Source organism: Onychomys torridus, chromosome 9 (assembly GCF_903995425.1).
Source record: "Onychomys torridus chromosome 9, mOncTor1.1, whole genome shotgun sequence".
NCBI classification, from domain to species: Eukaryota; Metazoa; Chordata; class Mammalia; order Rodentia; family Cricetidae; genus Onychomys; species Onychomys torridus.
This window is the reverse complement of record NC_050451.1, coordinates 751,354-770,567: the sequence shown is the minus strand read 5'-3', so window position 1 is coordinate 770,567 and position 19,214 is coordinate 751,354. Positions and strand designations below refer to the sequence as shown.

The 19,214-nt window shown below is 46.5% G+C and overlaps 1 protein-coding gene across 1 annotated transcript in view; it reads right to left on the bottom strand.

Annotated features, from left to right (window-relative positions):
• The window catches only part of Arhgef3 (Rho guanine nucleotide exchange factor 3), a 275,499-nt gene that overhangs the window by 226,005 nt on the left and 30,280 nt on the right, over positions 1–19,214 (bottom strand). Inside the window, exon 2 of the mRNA XM_036199436.1 lies at positions 14,061–14,154. Coding sequence (XP_036055329.1) covers positions 14,061–14,104 — 44 coding nt within the window. The 5' untranslated portion in view covers positions 14,105–14,154. The remainder of the gene's footprint in view (positions 1–14,060; positions 14,155–19,214) is intronic.

The following is a 19,214-nucleotide window of genomic DNA, read 5'->3' as shown; positions in this document are numbered from 1 at the left end:
ACAGAGGCCTTCACAGACATCTGCTCCCATCATCCTTAGAGCTCCTTAGCAGGCAGGGCCTATTATTAGCCCCATGTTACACTCAAGGACAGTACAGTCCAGACAGGTCAAGCGACATAGCCGTGGTAACGCACCTGCGTGGTACAACCAAGATCTGAATCAAGCAGTGTGGCTCCAGAGCCTGTGTGCTTAAATGCCACGCTATCATTAATTTTAAAACAAATGCAGGTAGCACTGTGAAACCCCTTATTTTGTACAACTAATATATGCTTGTGAAAAACTTTAACTTAGAATTACAAAATTAAAGTCATGCCAAAATATCCGTGTTTGAGGGGGCTGTGATGTCATCAGCTTACTTTAATATCACGTCTCGACTCCCCCACCAGAAAAAGAATGCTTCAAACTGCTGTCCTGCTTGCTGTCTGTTGCTGTGATAAGACCCTGATACAAGACAACGTGGGGAGGGAGGGTCGGTTTGGCTCACAGGTTACAGCCCGGTACGGCGGGGAGGCCAGGCAAGAACGCAAGGCTGGAGCCATGAAGAAATACCGCTTGCTAGCTTGCTCCTCCACTCATGTTCAACTACATTTCTTACACAGCTCAGGCCCATCCCTCAGGGATGGAACCACCCACCATGGGATGGGCCCTCCTACATCTACTAGGAATCAAGAAAATGCCTCACAGACATGTCCACAGGCCAATCTGATGAAGGCCATTCCTCAGGTGAAGTTCCTCTCCCCTAGTGTATCTAGTTGACAACCAAGTAGCCATTACGCTTTTTTCAAAGCTTTTCAAATACAACCCTGTACCATGTTAGGATGATTTAGATGTCAGGGAATTAACTGTATGTACAACAGTGGTTCCATAGATTACACTGGCCACTGACAGTAGGTCTGTTTTAGTCTGTGTAAATACACAAGCACTCTGTGATGTCCACTCAGGACCAAGTCCACCAATAGGGCACTTGCAGGAACACATGCCATCCTTAAGTAATGACAGCTGTCTACAATTCACATCTGCTGAGCAGTATGATGGGCATGTGAGTCATATCATCTCAAGCAGCCTTATATTCCCCATGATGTCAGTACTCACAGTACCCCATCTACAGATGAAGACAAGGTTTACAAAGGTAATGTCCCTGTGCAAGGTCATAAAACAGAATGGGAAGAAGGCTTGCAAGACTGCCAGAGTCTAGTGTGTATGTTTTTTCTACCACATATGTCATCTCTTAAGAGAATTTCAAGATTTTATTTTTGGTTCCCAGCACCCACGGCTGTCTCTCCAGTCACCATATATATATATAAAGTGGCATGAAATGAGTATTGGGAACAACCAAGTCTAATGATTAAGCCACCAGGTTTCACACAGTGACAGAGGCTATAGTGTGTGACCCACTGCCAGAGACCAGACCCCTGCTTCAAGTCTATGCCTACTGATGGTCTCTGGCAAATCCCTTTTCTCTCTGTCTCTCTATTGCCTCACTTATAAAGAAGGTTGGAGCCGGGCAGTGGTGGCGCACACCTTTAATCCCAGCACTGGGGAGGCAGAGCCAGGTGGATCTCTGTGAGTTCAAGGCCAGCCTGGGCTACCAGGTGAGTTCCAGGAAAAAGGCGCAAAGCTACAGAGAAACCCTGTCTCGAAAAACCAAAAAAATAAAAATAAAAATAAAAAATAAAAAATTAACATCTCATCAAAGACACCCTTGGAGCTGGGCATAGTGGTGTCTGTAATCCCAGCATTTGAGAGGCTGAGCAGAAAAACTCTGAGTTTCGGGGTGGCCTGGGCTATATAACGTATTTTTTTCTTTCTTTTTTTTTTTCAGAGCTGAGGACCGAACCCAGGGCCTTGCGCTTGCTAGGCAAACACTCTACCACTGAGCTAAATCCCCATCCCCCCTGTATTTTTTTCTAATAGTAAATAAAATAAAATAAAACAACCCTTGGGACTAGAGAGATGGCTCAGCAGTTAAGAGTACTTACTGCTCGTATAGAGGACTTGGGTTAGATTCTCACCTCCCACCTGGTGACTGGGAACCATCTGCAACTCCCAGGAATGTCCTCACACAGTGCATTCATGCGCATAAATCTTTAAAATACAAATGGTGGTGGTAGTCGTGGTGGTGTTAAAAACTCCTTTTTAAAATATGTGCCTTTTCAGTCTATTTTGAAAAGGGAACAACTAAGGATTAATCACCATGATTAATTAAGATTGGGTTTGGGTAGAGGTTAGGCATGAGGGCATACACACACACACACACACACACACACACACACACACATTTACAGGTCACAACTAAATTCTATTCTATCCAGGAATAGAAGGATGCATTATTAGGAAATCCATCAATATAATTCATCTCATTAACTGAATCCAAAGGAAAAATCAGTAACTAAAAGCAGATGTCTCCTCTGATGTTCATCATGTTAGGACCTAGCACTCGGTACTGATGTCACCAGACAGGAACAGAGGGAAGCTTCCTTAAGAGATACGGAGGTCCTGCTGGATAGCACAGCACAGTCCCTGCAAGGGACGAGGACCCCAGGCCACACCAGCAAACATCACCCACCCAGGAAGGAGCTGCCAGCACAGTTAGACAGAAGAAAAATAAGTCTCACCAACTGGAAATGAAGAGGAAGCAAAATTTCATTAATTTAAAGATTATATAATTATATGTCTGGAAAAAAATCCTTCCCCACAAAAATAATAATATTAAAAGTGGATCTGAAAAAAACCATTAGAACAAATAAGATAATTTGATAATGTTAGTCAATAGTAAGAAAAGAAGTTATTAATAGCTTTCTTACAGGAAGGCAGACAGGCAGGCAAAGCATCCTGAATGTTAGATAATGACCAGCTAGCCAAATGATCATTCAAAAATATATTCCTAACTAGGTATGATGGTCACACCTATAATCCCACTTGAGAGGCTGAGGCAAGAAGATTCCTGGGAATTTGAGGCCAGTCTGAGCTATACAATGAGTACCAGGTTAGCACAGGCTATAGAATAAGCCCCTGTCCCAAAAGAAATCAAGAATATAAATATAGACAGACAAACAGCTATCTAGAAGGCCAAGACAGGAGGTTGCTTCAGCATAGCGGCTCAGAGTCAGTCTGGAGAACACAGTAAAACCCCATCTCCAAATCAAATAAACGTTCTGAAGTATGTTCCTTCCTGTGCTCTGCCACATTCCATATTTTCCTCCATGTGAATTCTAGTGGGACACTGGGAATGAACACTGTGGCTAACGCAGGTGCCCTGGACTGTGTGTGTCTTGGCACAGTGAATCCTTCACCCAAGGATGCCCACCCCATGGTCACCTGGGGAAGCTGGTAGGTCCTTTGCTATGAATATCGCTCTGTGTAAATAAAATTCTGAGTGGCCAGTGGCCAGGCAGGAAGTATAGGCGGGACAAGAGAGAAGAGAATTCTGGGAAGTAGAAGACTGGAGAAAGACACTGCCAGCCGCCGCCAGGAAAAGCAACATGTAAAGACACTGGTAAGCCACAAGCCATGTGGCAAAGTATAGACTAACAGAAATGGGTTAATTTAAGATAGAAGAAGTAGATAACAAGAAGCCTGCCATGGCCATACAGTTTCTAAACAATATAAGTTTCTGTGTGCTTTCTTGGTAGGGTCTGAGCGACTGTGAGACTGGCGGGTAAGAGAGATTTGTCCTGACTGAGCCAGGCAGGAAAAATCTATCTACAGTCCTTTCTTTCCAGTACAGGAAAAAACTAGATTTTTCTAATAATGATTGTCAATAATAGAGCTGACCAACCTATCAGCACACAGGACCCACATATCAGTCCTGGCCTGCCTGTTACCCAGCACAAAAGTTCAACCCTGTTCCTGTCCCTGGGCCTTTGCACATGCTGTCCTTGCAGAAGCCATGATTCTTCTCAAGAAGGCTACGCGCGGTCTATTCTCTCAACATTCAATTTGTGTTCAAATGTTATCTTTGCCAAAAGAGAGAGAGATAGAGATAGAGATAGAGAGAGATAGATAGAAGAGAAGAGAAGAGAAGAGAAGAGAAGAGAAGAGAAGAGAAGAGAAGAGAAGAGAAGAGAAGAGAAGAGAAGAGAAGAGAAGGAAGTCCTCCTTATCATACTATCTAGAACAACACTTCATTCAACTTTATTTTTCCCTCGAGCACATGTCCCCAGGTAACATCACTCTATACTTTCTCGGTCTTCCTGCCTCGCCAGAAGGTTCACACCATCAATGCAGCCATTCACTATTGCTTCATTCACTGACTGTTACTTGCCTAACCCAAATGCAATCACGCACACACAGATACTCTAATAAAACATAGTGGGGGAACTCTGGGTAGTATTCTTCCAAATGCAGTTGGGTAGGAAGAACTGCAAGGCAAAAGCTAGGCATCAACATCTTACAGCAAAAAGGCACAGAGCACCAGGCAGTGGTGGTGCACACCTTTAATCCCAGCACTAGGGAGGCAGAGCCGGGTGGACCTCTGTGAGTTCCAGGACAGCCTCCAAAGCTACAGAGAAACCCTGTCTCAAAAAACAAAAAACAAACAACAACAACAACAACAAAAAGAAAGGCACAGAGCACAGGGCAGAGGGCCACCAGGTCTCCAGGAAGTTACCACATTTCTTTCTGGAAGTGAAAATCCCACCTACGATGCACAGCGCCATGTGCTTGTCACAGCAGCGGTCTTGCGATGCTTTCCCGCTTTGTGAAACACTCCAGGGATGGCTGTCCTCTGCTCAAGCCTTCCCAGAGTTCCCTGGAGAGGAGAGGCAGCCCTTTGTATGTGGGGAAAACAAGAAAGTAGCTGATTCAAGCTTAGCCCGAGGGGCCCCCCAAGATGGCTCAGTTGGTAAAGGCACCCCCTACCAATCCTGATAAGGTGAGTTTGATCCCCAGGACCTCGATGGTGGAAGGAGAACCGATTCCTACAAGCTGTGCTCTGACCCCCACACACACCCCAAATAAATAAATAAATGTAAAAATTCCGTTTCAAAACCTCACTCAGTGTATGGTATTGCCCAAGGGCAGAGCCTCTCTGGTTCCATCTTCAGCACTGCAAAGGTTTTTCAAGCTCATCCCTAACCCACTGCCACAACACAACAGCACATCCATGAGATTACAGGCCCAGCAGAGCAGTCCCTCCCCGCCCTTTAAGCCAATCCATATGTCAATCACAGAACAAAAACTCAAGTGGGAAATGTAATCAGACTACGGCTGTCACAGTAAACACTGTCCCCACGAGAAAAAGAGAACAGGCTGTATCATTCCACACACTGTCCGAACACCCTAGATGAAACCAGCATTTAGCAATGCACCCTGACCAGACTTACCTCATCAGGCACAGGCACCTCAGCAAGGCAGGGTTTAGCTGTCTGCATGTTACCAGGACGCAGCTCAGTGAGCCCAGTGCCCGGATCATACGGCTGGAAAAGCCGCTTTCCCCCAGAGCAACTGTTCCACGCCTGCCTGGCAGGAATTTTCTATCAGATTTCCTGGGAGGGAGATTTTCATGACGCACATGGCCTCCACCCAGAGTAGGCAGGTATGTGGACAAGTGCCACTGCCTACCCCACCTGGGCAGGGGCTCCCAAGTATCACCTTTGCCAGGTGAGTGTGGGCCAGCCTCAAGCCCCTCAAAGACACTCTTCTCCTACCTGCTGCCCTACATGAGCTATGTCCTCAGTGTGAGAATGGGTGTGGCATCACTGAAGCCCTTTCCAGTTTGTGCGTTCTGTTTCCCAAGTGTGCATGGGCATACAGCAGGCATGCAGCACTTGCTAAGGAGGTTCCTACCATCCTTTCCAAAAAAATGCACATGAAGACAAAGAAATATGTGTCACTGGGGGTGAGGTTGGGGGTCCTCTAATAAGCCCTCTGGGTCTCCCTGCCTCTTACCCACCTCTTCTTTTAGCTTACAGGCACCAGGAAGGCCAAGTCCTTGGCTACTGTGACCCCTGGAAACTTGACGGTCAGTCCATGGTAGGGTCCTGAATTACTACTCAGTGAAATCCTTGAAGATGAAGCAGAGGCCAGGCTCTTAGTTCCTCCTGGGCTCTGAGGCTGGCAGAAGAATGGTTTATGGGTGGATAACAGACTCAGGCCATGTACTATATCATCCTATACGTCAGTCAAGTGTGGAGAAGACAAGCTAAGCACTTCTTACCACACTGAACCCACACATCAACTTGAGGAACCATGTCTGACCCTTATCTCCTTTCATGGGCAGGCAGGGCGTACAGGTTTAGTTTTTATTGTCACAACCTAGAGACACCTGTGAAGAGGGACCCTCAGTTGAGGAATTACCTAGGTCAGACTGGCCTCTGGCCATTCCTGTGAGATTGTCTTGACTGACCATTGATGTGGAAGGACCCAGCTCGTTATGGGTGGCACCATCTCTAAGCAAGTGAGTCTGGCCTATATAAAAAAGCTAGCTGAGCCTGGGCCAGTGAGCAAGCCAGGAAGCAGTGTTCCTCCACAGTTTCTGCTTCAGTTCCCGCCCTGCCTCCCCTCAATGATGGACTGTGATCTGAAGTGTGAGCTGAAAGAAACCCTTTCCTCCCCGAGTTGGTTTTGGCCATGGTGTTAATCACAGCATCAGAGGGCAAACTAGGTTGCAGACGGAGACTTGGGAAACTTCAGCAACTGGGTCAGAGGTCAAGGAAAACCGGACCTGACCCTTGCTGTCCCTGACACACTCCCGGCAGTTCCCTTTGTCACTAGGGCTCCCTGTAAAAGGCTGACTCCCTGGAACTAAGAATATGACTAGAATATGTCCTCTCCTGACAGCATTAAACACACATCTCTCTCTGCATCTCAAAATTATAGACCCTCATCCCTGGGACAGCCTCAGTAGCTACAGCCCATTCTGCACAGAGGCTCTGAGCTTCCCGGTGCAGAGAGGAAGGGAAAAGAAGGTCCAACAAGATGACAGGCATGCATATGCAGGGCTTCCATGCCTCAAAAGGGTCAAAGGCCTGATTTCAATCTATGACCTAGAATTCTATTGCCCATGGAGCGGGTACTTAAGAATCCAATTCCCTCTCTGGTACAATGGAAGTGAATGATATATATTTCACCGGTTACGAGGTCTGGAGCCAGTGAACATGCACAGCCTCTCCAGAGACTCCCACTTCAGCAGAGAACAATCATTTCTTTCCTCTGTAGAAGTTAGCTACTGGGAGATGTGGGGAAGGAAGAGGCGAGAGTTTGTTTCTTAACCACTGCAGGGATGATTTTTATTCTTTTCAGTTGTTGGTGTGTTGAGATGGGTCTCCACATTGCCCACGTTATTCCCAAACTCATGCCTCAGCCTCCTGAACGCTGGGCCACTGGGTTCCACAGGGCAGCTTCTGAAACTGTTCTAAACCCTGCCTTTGGCCAGAACAAGGATAAATAGACTTTGGTTTGGTGGGGAAAAAAATACAAGGAAAACTGGACCTGAGGTTTGGAGCCCTAGGTCTGGGTCCTAACAACCCAGCCTTTGCCTTTACCTTGACAGGCCTTGGTTCCTCGCCTGTAAAATACACACCTGCCCCATGCCCTGGCCACACAGTAGAAGAGCTGGGGAGATCCTGAGTATCAGAAGTGATCTGTCCAACAGCTGACGGGGATGGACCTCTATTTAGAAACCCTGCCCTGCAACCTGATCTTCGAATAGGCTCTGACAAGGCCTGCATGAAGGGCCGACTTAACTGAACTTAAGTCAGCACTGGCCACACACATCTGGAGAAAGACTCCATTTTTTCCCCTCCTGACATTCCTATTACTATAAAGGAGAAACTGTTTTCTAAGGAGCTGCTTGGAAATGCGGAAGAGGTGAGGTGGAGAGGTGAGGTGGAGAGGTAGAGAGGTGAGGTGGAAAGAGAGGAGAGATGAGATGAGGTGAGGTGTCTCACCAAAGGTCATGAAAAGAGGAATACAAACTTAGCTGTCACTTTCCAGCCTATGAAAGTCACCAGAGCTGGGGGAAGGTGAACAGGTCCCTCACAGCCCTCGAAGTAATAAACAGAGAGTTAATGAAAACCAAGGAAACAGCTCGGGGCTAATGATGAGATGGAAGCCGATAAGTGGTCACGGGAACAGGCGGTGAGTGGCCAACAAGCAGTATGAACAACGGTCGCAGGGTTCTAGCCTCCAGCCTAGGACAAATCCCAGTCTGGGGTCCAGCCCTCCCTGGAGCCTCCTACACAGAACTACTTCCCAGCCGACCCAATCCACCAAAGCTGTCCCTAAGCCAAGGGTGGCAGTATCAGAAGTACTGCCCAACAGCTGATACAGGGGAGTGCCCTGGACTAGACACCAGGTCACACTGCAGTACATAGGCCCTTCCTTCCAGGAGAGGAATGCCTAACTGAGCCAGCACTCAAAGTACAGTGGGCCCTGCAGACTCAACATGGGGCAGAGCACCACAGTTTAGATATTTGCTTGGTTTTTGAGGCAAGGTCTTCATATATAGCCTAGGTTGGCCTAGAACTCACAAACCTCTTCCCTTAGGCTACTGAGAGCCTGGGGGCTAGAGTGGTGGCTCAGTGGTTAATAGCACTTGCTGTTCTTGCTGAGGACCCAGGTTCAGTTCCCAGCACCCACATAGTTGCTCATAGTACATAATGTCCATAGATACATTCAGGCAAAAACATTCATGCACATAAAACACAATTCACCTGTGTTGAACATGTACAGACTTCATGTTCTGAAGTACTAGGGTTGATCCTAGAGTCTCACATACACTGAGTGATCCACCTCTGGCCTCTATTTCTAACTCCAGCCCTCTTTTTCCTTTTTAAGTCAGCGCCTCAGTAAGTTGCCTAGACTGGCCTTAAACTCCCAACGTAGCCTAGGGAGGCCTTGAACTTTTAATCTGTGTGCAAGAAATGATTTAATAAATGTAGGAGGTTATCTGCATTCTTTACCGACAGCCTGCTACTGTTGTGAAAAACAACATTAAAAAGCCCTGAGGTAAAAATGTAGATGAATAGAAACAGGTTATTTTAAGTCAAAAGAAAAAAAAAAAAGCTAGCCATAAACAAGCATAAGCTAAGGCCGAGCATTCATAACTAATGATAAGTCTCCGTGTCATGATTTGGGAGCTGGTTGGTGGCCCAAAAGAAAGTTTGCTACAACTTAATGTAAGAGACTTCAGCATCTTTGAATGTTGATATTCAAGAGGATCCTGGGGCCAATTTCCCATGGACACCAAGTAGCAACTATACTGCAATAGTTAAGCCAGAGAGGACAGAGAGGACTTTTATTTTGAAGAAGTCCATATGTACACAACCTTTGAGTAGAAACCAGGCAAGTTAAGAAATGCCCTTCCTTGGGCACTAAAGGAAGTGCTGAGGCCTGCTGGATAATGAAGTGTGGACTGGTGGATGAATTAGTGAAGGAAGGAAGGAAGGAAGGAAGGAAGGAAGGAAGGAAGGAAGGAAGGAAGGAAGGAACTTGGTCTTTCCAGCTCCCCAGCATGACTGAAATTATCTCACTACACGCCCGTTTCTCAGGAAAAACTGACAGAAAAGACACGGGTTTTCTCTTCATAATTCTCTTTGCACCTGAGAGAAGATCAGGAATTCTGCGTTGGCCTGACACTATTTCCTTCTGCACAGTTGGGGAAATTGGGGCACAAGAAACACCAGTCATAGGCACTGTGGGCAGCAGGAAACTTGACTCCCTGGAGGTTTATCACATAGAAAGCTGGTACTCGAAGGCCCCTGGTGGACCAGTTGCCATCTGGAAGTAAGCAGAAATGATGGCTCAGCCACAAATACTGTGGGAATAGGTGTTCTTCCAATAAAGTCGCTTGGTTAAAAGACAAAATGTCCAGAGATTTCAGAAGCAGAGCTGCACTACACAGAGGACTGTGTGGTTGGTAAAGCCCTGTCCTTAAAAAGTGGAGCTGGTTCCGGGCCAAACTGTGGTCCTACATTGTGCTAGCTAATTTTACGTCAACTTGATGCAAGCTAGAGTCATCTGAGGGTTAATTGAGGAAATACATCCAGAAGACTGAGTTGTAGGCAAGCCTGTTTTCTAAACTAGTGACTGATGTGAGACAGCTCAGCCCATTGTGGGTATTTCCATCCCTAGGCTGGTGGTCCTGGGGTCTATAAGAAAGCAGGCCGAGCAAGCCAGTAAGCAGCACCCCTCTATGACCTCGGCATCAGCTCCTGCCTCCAGGTTCCTGCTTTGCTTGAGTTGCTGTCCTGACTTCCTTTGATGATGAAGCGTGCTGTGGGAGTGTAACCCAAATAAATCCTTTCCTCTCCAAGTTTCTCTGGTCATGGTGTTTCATCACAGCAATAGTAACCCTCACTAAGAAAGGGGATGTGTACGATTGTGCTCTCCACTAGCCAACAAAAACCGGACGCTTTCCACTGAACCATGCTCACCTCCGTTCAACTCTCAGTTCCCTGAGAGTGCCTATCATACCTACCTTGTGCTTCTAGTACACTTAGGAATGCACAATAAGTGTGCACAGAATGACTCAACAATTCATCAGCCAATGGGCTGGTTCCCCTCAAGGGACTGCCAGATAAGAAACGAGGGATCAGGCATCTGGGACCAGCCAGTCCCACAAGCGGTAGCTGTGATGCTGTGGCTTTCCCAAGCCACAGTCAGTCAGCCCCCAGGGACCTCAGGCCAACACATGCTCCTGTGGCTTGAACTTGGACAATTGAAATCCTCACTCTTAGACTGTGTGCTTAAACTATAATAAGGAGTGAAATACAATAGATTGAGGACCTCTTCCCGTGCCAAGTATTTTTTTAAGTTTTATTTACTTTTTAATTATGGGGAGGTGTGCATGTGAGTGCAGGTACCTGTGAAGGTCAAAGAGGGTGTCGGATTCTCTAGAACTAGAGTGAGTGACAGGCAGATGTGAGCCAACGTGGGTGCTAGGAACTGGACTTCAGTCCTCTGCAAGAGCAGAACCTATTTATAACCACTGAGCCATCTATCCAGCCCCCCAAATTTTTATGTCTTTGAAATACGTAAGAAAGGGGAGCTTGTGGGGGGTGGGGGAGTGAAACTGCACTCAGCCCGCATGTCTTTCATTTATATAATCACCCATTTGTTTCTGTGGTACTGGGGTGGAACCTAGACCTTCACACATGCAGGCAAGGCTGCACTACTGAGACACTTCCTCGGCCCTGTCTGGAACCTCTCGTTAAAATGAAACATTTCAGGACAGAGGGTTGAGTTAGATCTCCCAAGGACAAGCCCACCATGTCCTTGCCACCGCATCCCAGTAGACCCATTTCTCCTAATACAAATATATTCGCTTCCCATGACAAGGAGGCTCAGCTTGGGAACTCCTTCCACAGGAGTATCTGGGTGAGCTCGAATGAAGCCTCTGGTCACAAAAGTACCCACAGCAGAGGTGCTGATGGTACGCAAAAGCCCTGAGCCAAATGCTGGAGGGGGACACCCGCCCCCCTGTTTTCAACTCCTACTCACTCAGAATAGTCACAGAGGCAGCAGGAGCAACAGCTGCAAGTGTCTGAGGCCACTGAGAGCAGGGCACGCTGACTCTAAAGTCACATCCCATGGGAGAGCTCACCCCTGAGCCAATTTACTGTCTAACAAGAGCCCTAGTTAGGAGCTGAGTTTCCACGAGGAGACCATTGTTGTGACTTTCCTTTTGCTCCTTGGGCTGCTTTTAAATGAAGTCTCATCTGTTGCCTGTGGCTACAAACTAGGGAGTACAGCAGGACTCCTCCCTCCCAGGGCCCCTGGGAGACTCAAGCAGAGAAGCAGATCAACCTATCTATGCACAGCTAGAGCTGACAACACACAGCCAGTGACGCAGGTGGGCGGGTGGTGGACAAGCCCACCTGAAGTCAGGAAATCTAACCCTAGGCTTCAAAATCCTTCAGAGTCAAAGGAGACACTGTGCTTCTGCACTGGACCCTGGAACAGCAGCCTGGATGCTTTCCAGGAGAGAAAGTAAAGCTTCACCTGCACCAGGGAAGGGCCATGACTGCCCAGGTATGCTGGGGGCCTGGATCTCAGGAGAGGTTCCTGGCTCCCCGGGAGGGCAGAAGCTTACGGGTACCAGTGGGGAGATGGGACCAGGCAACAGTCCCAAGAGGATAAACCTCTCCAGAGGAAAGAGGAGAAGAAATTACAACTCCATAGAGGTATGCTGTTCATCCTGAAGAATGTAAAAAGTAAAGGACGAATCTGAGATTTGCAGGAGGTGGGTAAACAGGAAACCTGGTACCCCGTTGACAAGCCAAACTGTGTTCCCTAGAGAGTGACCTGATCATGTTTATTAGGCTCTTAAGTGTGTATGCAGGACGATCAGCAGCTCTTCTCCTTGGTAACCACCAGAGAGAACCATTAGCTTGTGTGCCCAAAGGAAGACACCCCAGCACACATCACAACAAAACCCAGAGTCAGTTTAACCACCACGAGCTGGCTCAGCAATCAGTAAGAAAATAGAGGCTCCTCCTGCTTGCTGTGGTGTGAAAATAAAGGAGATTCAAAGGCTGTCTCAAACACACCACAGGATACATCACAAAACATTTTAAAGGGTTATAAAATAGGACAGAACATATAACATTCATTGGAAAAAGAAGAAATAGGGGACTGGGGAAATGGATTCACGGGTTAAACAGTTGGCTTCCCAAATGTGGAGACCTGAGTTTGGATCCCCAGAACCCGCATATATGCCAAGTAGGCATGGCAGCCCACCTATCAGCTCCACACATTGGAGGCTGAAACAGGATTCCCTGGAGCAAGATGGCTAGAGAGACTGGGTGAACCTGCTAGGTCTGGGTTCAAATGAGAGACCCTGTCTCAATAGATAAGGCAGAGAAAGATCAAGTGAGACACCTGACTTTAACCTCTGACCTCCACATGCAGGAACACACACACACACACACACACACACACACACACACACACACACAGGCATATACATACACAGACATACACATATACACACAGAGACATACACACACAGACATACATACATACACACACACACACACACACATACAACAACAACGACAATGATAATGGCAACAACCAAGGAGAAGAAATGAAAGAATGACCTTCCTTCTATATACTTCAATAGCCAGGGAAAGTTCTGGAGGGAAATGGCCATATTATGTAAAGCATAAACATGGACTACATAGATCATAGGAAGAAAAGGAATGAACTGAGGACTGAGAATTAAATGTTTTTAATTGCTAACATTAAAAAATTATTGCTGTGGATGATTAATTGGTAAATAAAACACTGATTGGTCAGTAGCCAGGCAGGAAGTATAGGCGGGACTGAGAGAGAGGAGAAATGGGAGAACAGGAAGGCACAGGAGACACTGCAGCGGCCACCAAGACAAGGAAGATGTAAGGTACCAGTAAGCCACGAGCCACATGGCAAAGTATAGATTAACAGAAATGAGCTGAATATAAGAGTAAGAGCTAGACAACGGCAGGCCTGAGCTAATGGCCAAGCAGTTTAAATAATATAAGCTTCTGTGTGTTTATTTTATATGTGGGTTGTGGAACTGCCGGAGCTTGGTGGCACCTGGAAAGAAGCTCTCTAGCTACAAGAGAAGCTCTCTCTCTAGCTACAAGAGAAGCTCTCTAGCTACAAATTATTCTTTAAAAAAAAAAAGAGAGAGGGAGGAAGAAATGGCAGGAAAGAGCTCAGGGTCCATCCCTGATTGCTCTTGAGAGACCAACCACTCACAAGCATCATGTTCTGAGCCTGTGGTACTGTGTTTGGGGATGAACACCCACAGTTTAGAACTGAAACACTTAATTTTACACCACACTGTTTCTGTTGATCCCAACTCTTCTGCGGCTTAGAAAAATTTCTTTATGTTCAACAATGGTTTCTCTCCTCTCGTGAAACAAACTAGACATGTGAAAGGAGATGTATGTTTGGAGGGCAGAGGCTCGAACCCAGAGCCTGAGGCGTGCTGGGAAAATGCTCTACTACCAAGCTCCTCACCAAGCCCCATGCAACCTCTGGATTCTTCAGGGTTTCTGCCAGCACACACACAGGCATGAAGGAATCTGACACCACATGGAATCACTGTACATGTTTTCCTTAACTGTTACCTCTCCTTGTTTTCCTCCATTCCTCTATAAATGCACTGATTCATTACTGTGAAATTCCCTGTAGACGCAGCGTGCCAGGCCCAGATTTTCTTTCCTAAAAAACAAAATGATCAAGGAAATAGATTACAATAAAGCACAAGGACACATATGTATAAAAATGCCATAATGAAGCTGGATGGCGGTGGCACATGCCTTTAATCCCAGCACTCAGGAGGCAGAGGCAGGTGGATCTCTGAGTTTGAGGTCAGCCTGGTCTACAAAGCAAGTTCTAGGACAGCCAGGGTTACACAGAGAAACCCAGTCCTGAAAAAAATAAAATAAAATAAAATAAAATACAAACACACACACACACACACACACACACACACACACACACACACACACACACACAAACTTAAATAATGAATTGAGGGGCTGGAGAGATGGCTCAGAGGTTAAGAACACTGGCTGTTCTTCCAAAGGTCCTGAGTTCAATTCCCAGCAACCACATGGTGGCTCACAACCATCTGTAATGAGATCTGGCGCCCTCTTCTGGCAAGCATGCATACATGCAAACAGAACTGTATACATAATAAATAAATAAATCTTTAAAAAATAACAATAATGAATTGAATAAGTAAAATGGTCATCATTTACACATACAAACAACTGGTGCATTTCAGCTATAAACACACCAAGAGGGCCACATTAGAATATGCCAAAGGCTATCCAGCTTCCCCCCAAATCCATCCTCCTTTCTTCCACCATCCCAGGTTGAGGATCCCCAAATCAAAATATCCAAACTCTAAAATGCTCCAAAATCTGAAACTCTCTGAGCCCCAAAAAGATCCCACAAGTAAATAATTCTAGACCAGAAAACATTATCTTATTCACAAAATTAGTTTAAAATACTGCATAAAGCTAATTTGGCCGGGCAATGGTGACGTACTCCTGTAATCCCAGCACTCGGGAGGCAGAGGCAGGTGGATCTCTGTGAGTTCAAGTCCAGCCTGGTCTACAAAGCGGGTTCTAGGACGGCCTCCAATCCAAAGCTACAGAGAAACCCTGTCTCGAAAATAAATAAATAAATAAATAAATAAATAAATAAATAAATAAATAAATAAGCAAGCTAATTAGGTGCTATATGTATAAGGTATACATGAAAGATAAATCCCATGTTTAGACTTGAGTCTCCTCTCCAAGATATCTCATTATAGATATGCAGATATTCCACAATCTGAAAAAACATGGAAACATCCTGGTTTCCGACAAGGGATAATGCATCTGAGTTCTCGGGCTCTAATTTCCCAGACATCCTTGCAGTATCTGCTCTGAGACTCTTGAGCAGAGCACCTGGTACCGGATGAGCAGCATATATGACATCTAAAGTTACCACAAAACGACTCCTTAAACCGGTAAAGGGCCCCCTAAATGCACATGATGCCCACATGGAAGATCCAAGTTCAAGTACTCAGGAGTAACAGAGGCTAACAGGAGACAAAGGAAAAGCTAAAGAGAATAGCCAGGGATCCAAGGTGCTTTGTAGGGTCCCTTCTCCTCTTTACTGTAGGAGCATCTGCCCCATAGTGAGCATGAGCCATATTCCTGGGTTCCTGGTTCAGCTGTGGTTACTGCATTCCTCTCCAAAAAGGCTGTGGTTAACATCACAAGGCAGATACTCTTCATAGGCATGCCTCCACTATTTTGTTTGGTGTTTTGTCCAAAAAAAAGAGCAGTTTCCACTCTAGAAAGTCATTTGTAGGGAGAATGTGTTGACTTCCAACCCAGTGGCTCCTAGACAGAGGTTGAGGGTGATTTTAGCCGCCCATGGTTGGTTAAGCTGCTGCCATGCGTTTGCCAAGCACAGCTGCTCCAACCGCCTGGACCACTGAGCCAAAGGCCTGCTCGGCAGTGTCTCTGGCCTATCGTTCTCCATCTGCTCCATGTGGGTTTGGCTTTCTCCCAGGCTAAAGCACTATCTGGGTAACTCCAATCCAGGTGAGAAGGAAGGACCAGATTCCTAGGATGCCTGCCCCCACCCAGAAAAATGGGATGGAGCCAGTGTTAGGGAGATTCTCCAGCCCCTGCCTCTCCAATGCTGTTCTTCCATTTAACTTGCAGAGCCTCAGCTCTGAGATATTTTTAGCATCTGGGTCCCTGTCTAGGGCCACTGATCTGGCTTCCATCAGAGCTAACCTCATCAGCTGCCGCGTCTGCATTCTGGGGGGTGGGGGTGGGGCAGGAATAAAGAGCGTGTAAAGATGTGGATCCTAGAAAAGGAGAGGGAGGAGAAGTGAGCTTGAGCAGAGAGTCCTGGGGTGTCTTGGCCGTGCAGTTGTAAAGCAGGAGGGAAGTATTAACAGCCCGTATCTGGGTCACTGTGTGTCTAGGATTCTCAGCCCACCTTGATCCAGCCCGGAAGCCAAGATTGCTCAGTCCCAAGCTCTTCTGCATGGGACCCTTCCCTCATCCCCAGCGAGTAGACAAGAGTACTCTCCTCACAATTCCCACCCTCAAGAACCTATGAGAGGGCACCTGGGAGGAGTGGCTAGCTTAATTTAGGGTTGCAGAAAGTGTTGTTGCTCTGAGGGTGTCATGTTACTTAAGCTGGCTCCCAACATACTATGTAGCTCACAGAACCATGAACTTCTGAACCTCTCTGGTCCTCAGTTCCCAAGTGTCCATATTACAAGTGTACACCAGCAAGCCATCTGGAAGCCATCACACTTCAACTGGAGCCTGAGGGTAGTCTAACAATTTCTACCCCAGCACTGAGGGCTGTCAACGACCAGGTTCTGACATGGAGGATGCCAGGGAATCCTCCCACCGGCCCTAGTAGGGAGGCACTGCCACTGCCTCACCCTAGGAATCAGGAAACAGGGAGCTGGGGAGGTTGCTCAGTGGTAGAGGATGTACTTAGAGCCCATGAGATGAGCACTCCCACCCTCCAAAAACTAGGAAACTGGTCACAGGGGGCTGGAGAGATGGCTCAGCAGTTAAGAGCACTGGCTGCTTCCAAAGGACCCGAGTTCAATTCCCATAATCTACGTGGTAGTTCACAACTGTCTGTAACTCCAGTTCCAGGGGATCTGACATCCTCATACAGACACATATGCAGGCAAAACCCCAATGTACATTAAATAAATAAATAAATTTTTAAAAAAGAAACAGGTCATATAGAAGACCTAGAAATGGTCACCTCGACTACAGATAATAAATTACAAATAATGAACCTTAGGCGTCTGTAATCTTCACCACTGTATTATATGTAATGTATAGTTTGATCATTCATGAATGAATGAAAGGACACTAAGCCCAGCATTACCAATTCCTGTAAAATGAACGTACTCCACACTTCACTTCATGCCATTGCTGGTAACGAACACAACCACCACTGCCCAACTTTGCCTGTTTAAGGCAGTAACCTTGAGTCTCAAAGGCACCCATCCACAGCCCCTAAGAGAGCAAGGATCACAGACATTTACAGAGGATACCTGCAGAGCTCCAGGGGGCTTAGATCCGCTCCTGGGCACAGCACTCAGGTGATGGCAATTCTCATACTGAGCAGCTGACTCCACAACCTGGGCTTTTCCCCACCACTAGCCTTGGTCAATGAGATTCATACAAAGGTGAGATCACTATTGTTCTAACTCTTCAGATGGAAAGGTCTGTGAGTTCATCAATCAGCCAGCCCAGCCACTTCCCTGGAAGAGGAACTCTCACTCTCTGGGTAAAGACTGGCATGGCCACACCCTATTCCTCTCCGCAGCTGGCTGCCATCAGAACTTCCTGGCATTTTCTGAGCACTGACCCCCTGTTCATATGGAACCACTGTGTCCACTAGCCATGGGGTCCTGCTGTTTTGTCATTTAAAAGATCTACTCCCAGAATGCTGGCGAGAACATAAAGCACCTCACATTGTTGCTCTTGGAGCATCTCAGGAGACTGTGGCAATGTCTAGTTACTGTATACACACCTCACAAGATGTGTTCTAGAATTTTCCATGGCTGTTGCTAGACAATCTAAATAACAAATGTATTCTTTAACATGGGTCAACAGGACTGTACTTCTTCTAGAAGCACTAGGAGAGATGTCTTTCTCTTGCATATTCTGGCTTCCAGAGGCTGCTCTGTACCCTCAACTGAGCCTCTTTCTCCATCTTCAGAGCCAACAATGTGGGCTCTTCGGATTTCACCACTCTCTTATCTCTGATTGTTACATCTCAATCTTGGACACTGCCTCCCCATGACTTCCCTCTGTCACTGGCACTGTACCGGTCCCTCTAGAATAATTCTGGACAATTTGCCCCTTGAGAAGACCCTTGATAACATCCACAAAGTCCTTCTTGCCATCTAAGGTCACGTAGTCTCAAATATTACAAGTGAGTGGGATCCATGTCTTATAGGGCCAAGGGCATCTCTTAGAGCAGTGGTTCTCAACTTTCCTAATGTTGCCATCTTTTAATACAGTTCCTCAGGTTGTGGTAACCTACAACCATAAAATTACTTTTGCTGCGATTTTGCTGTTATGAATCATAATGTAAATATCTGATATGCAAATGGTCTTAGGTGACCCCTGTGAAAGGGTCATTTGACTTCACCAAAGGGGTCATGACCCAGAGGTGGAGAACTGCTGTTTTAGAGGCTCTTATATAAACTACCACAAGCCCCAACCTGGACCCTACACAAAGATTCATCAAGAAGCCGATGAGTGATGTGTAACAACAACACAAGACAACAACACCTGTACACGCCTGTTTTCAGGAAGGTGGAGATGCTCAAAACTATGACAACCTCTCGGCCATTAGGTCTGAAGTCAGAGGAGCAGACAGTTGGCAAACATGTTCCTCTTTTTTGTGTATTTTGCTTTTGGTTTTTTGAGACAAGGTCTCACTCTGTAGCCCACACTGGACTGGAACTCACTATGTAACCCAGACTGAGCTTGGACTCACAGCAATCCTCCTGCCCCACACTCCCAAGCTCTTGGTTACAGTGGTACACACTTGGAACTTAGCCCTTGAGAGGCTGAGGCAGCAGGACCCTGAGTTCTTGACCAGTTTGGCCTATGTGTAGCAAGACCTTGTCTCCAAAACGGGAGGGAAGGGAAAAGGGAGAAAGAAAAAAAAAAAAAAAAAAAACAATGCCATGCAATCTGCTTCTAGAGCCCACTTGGTTT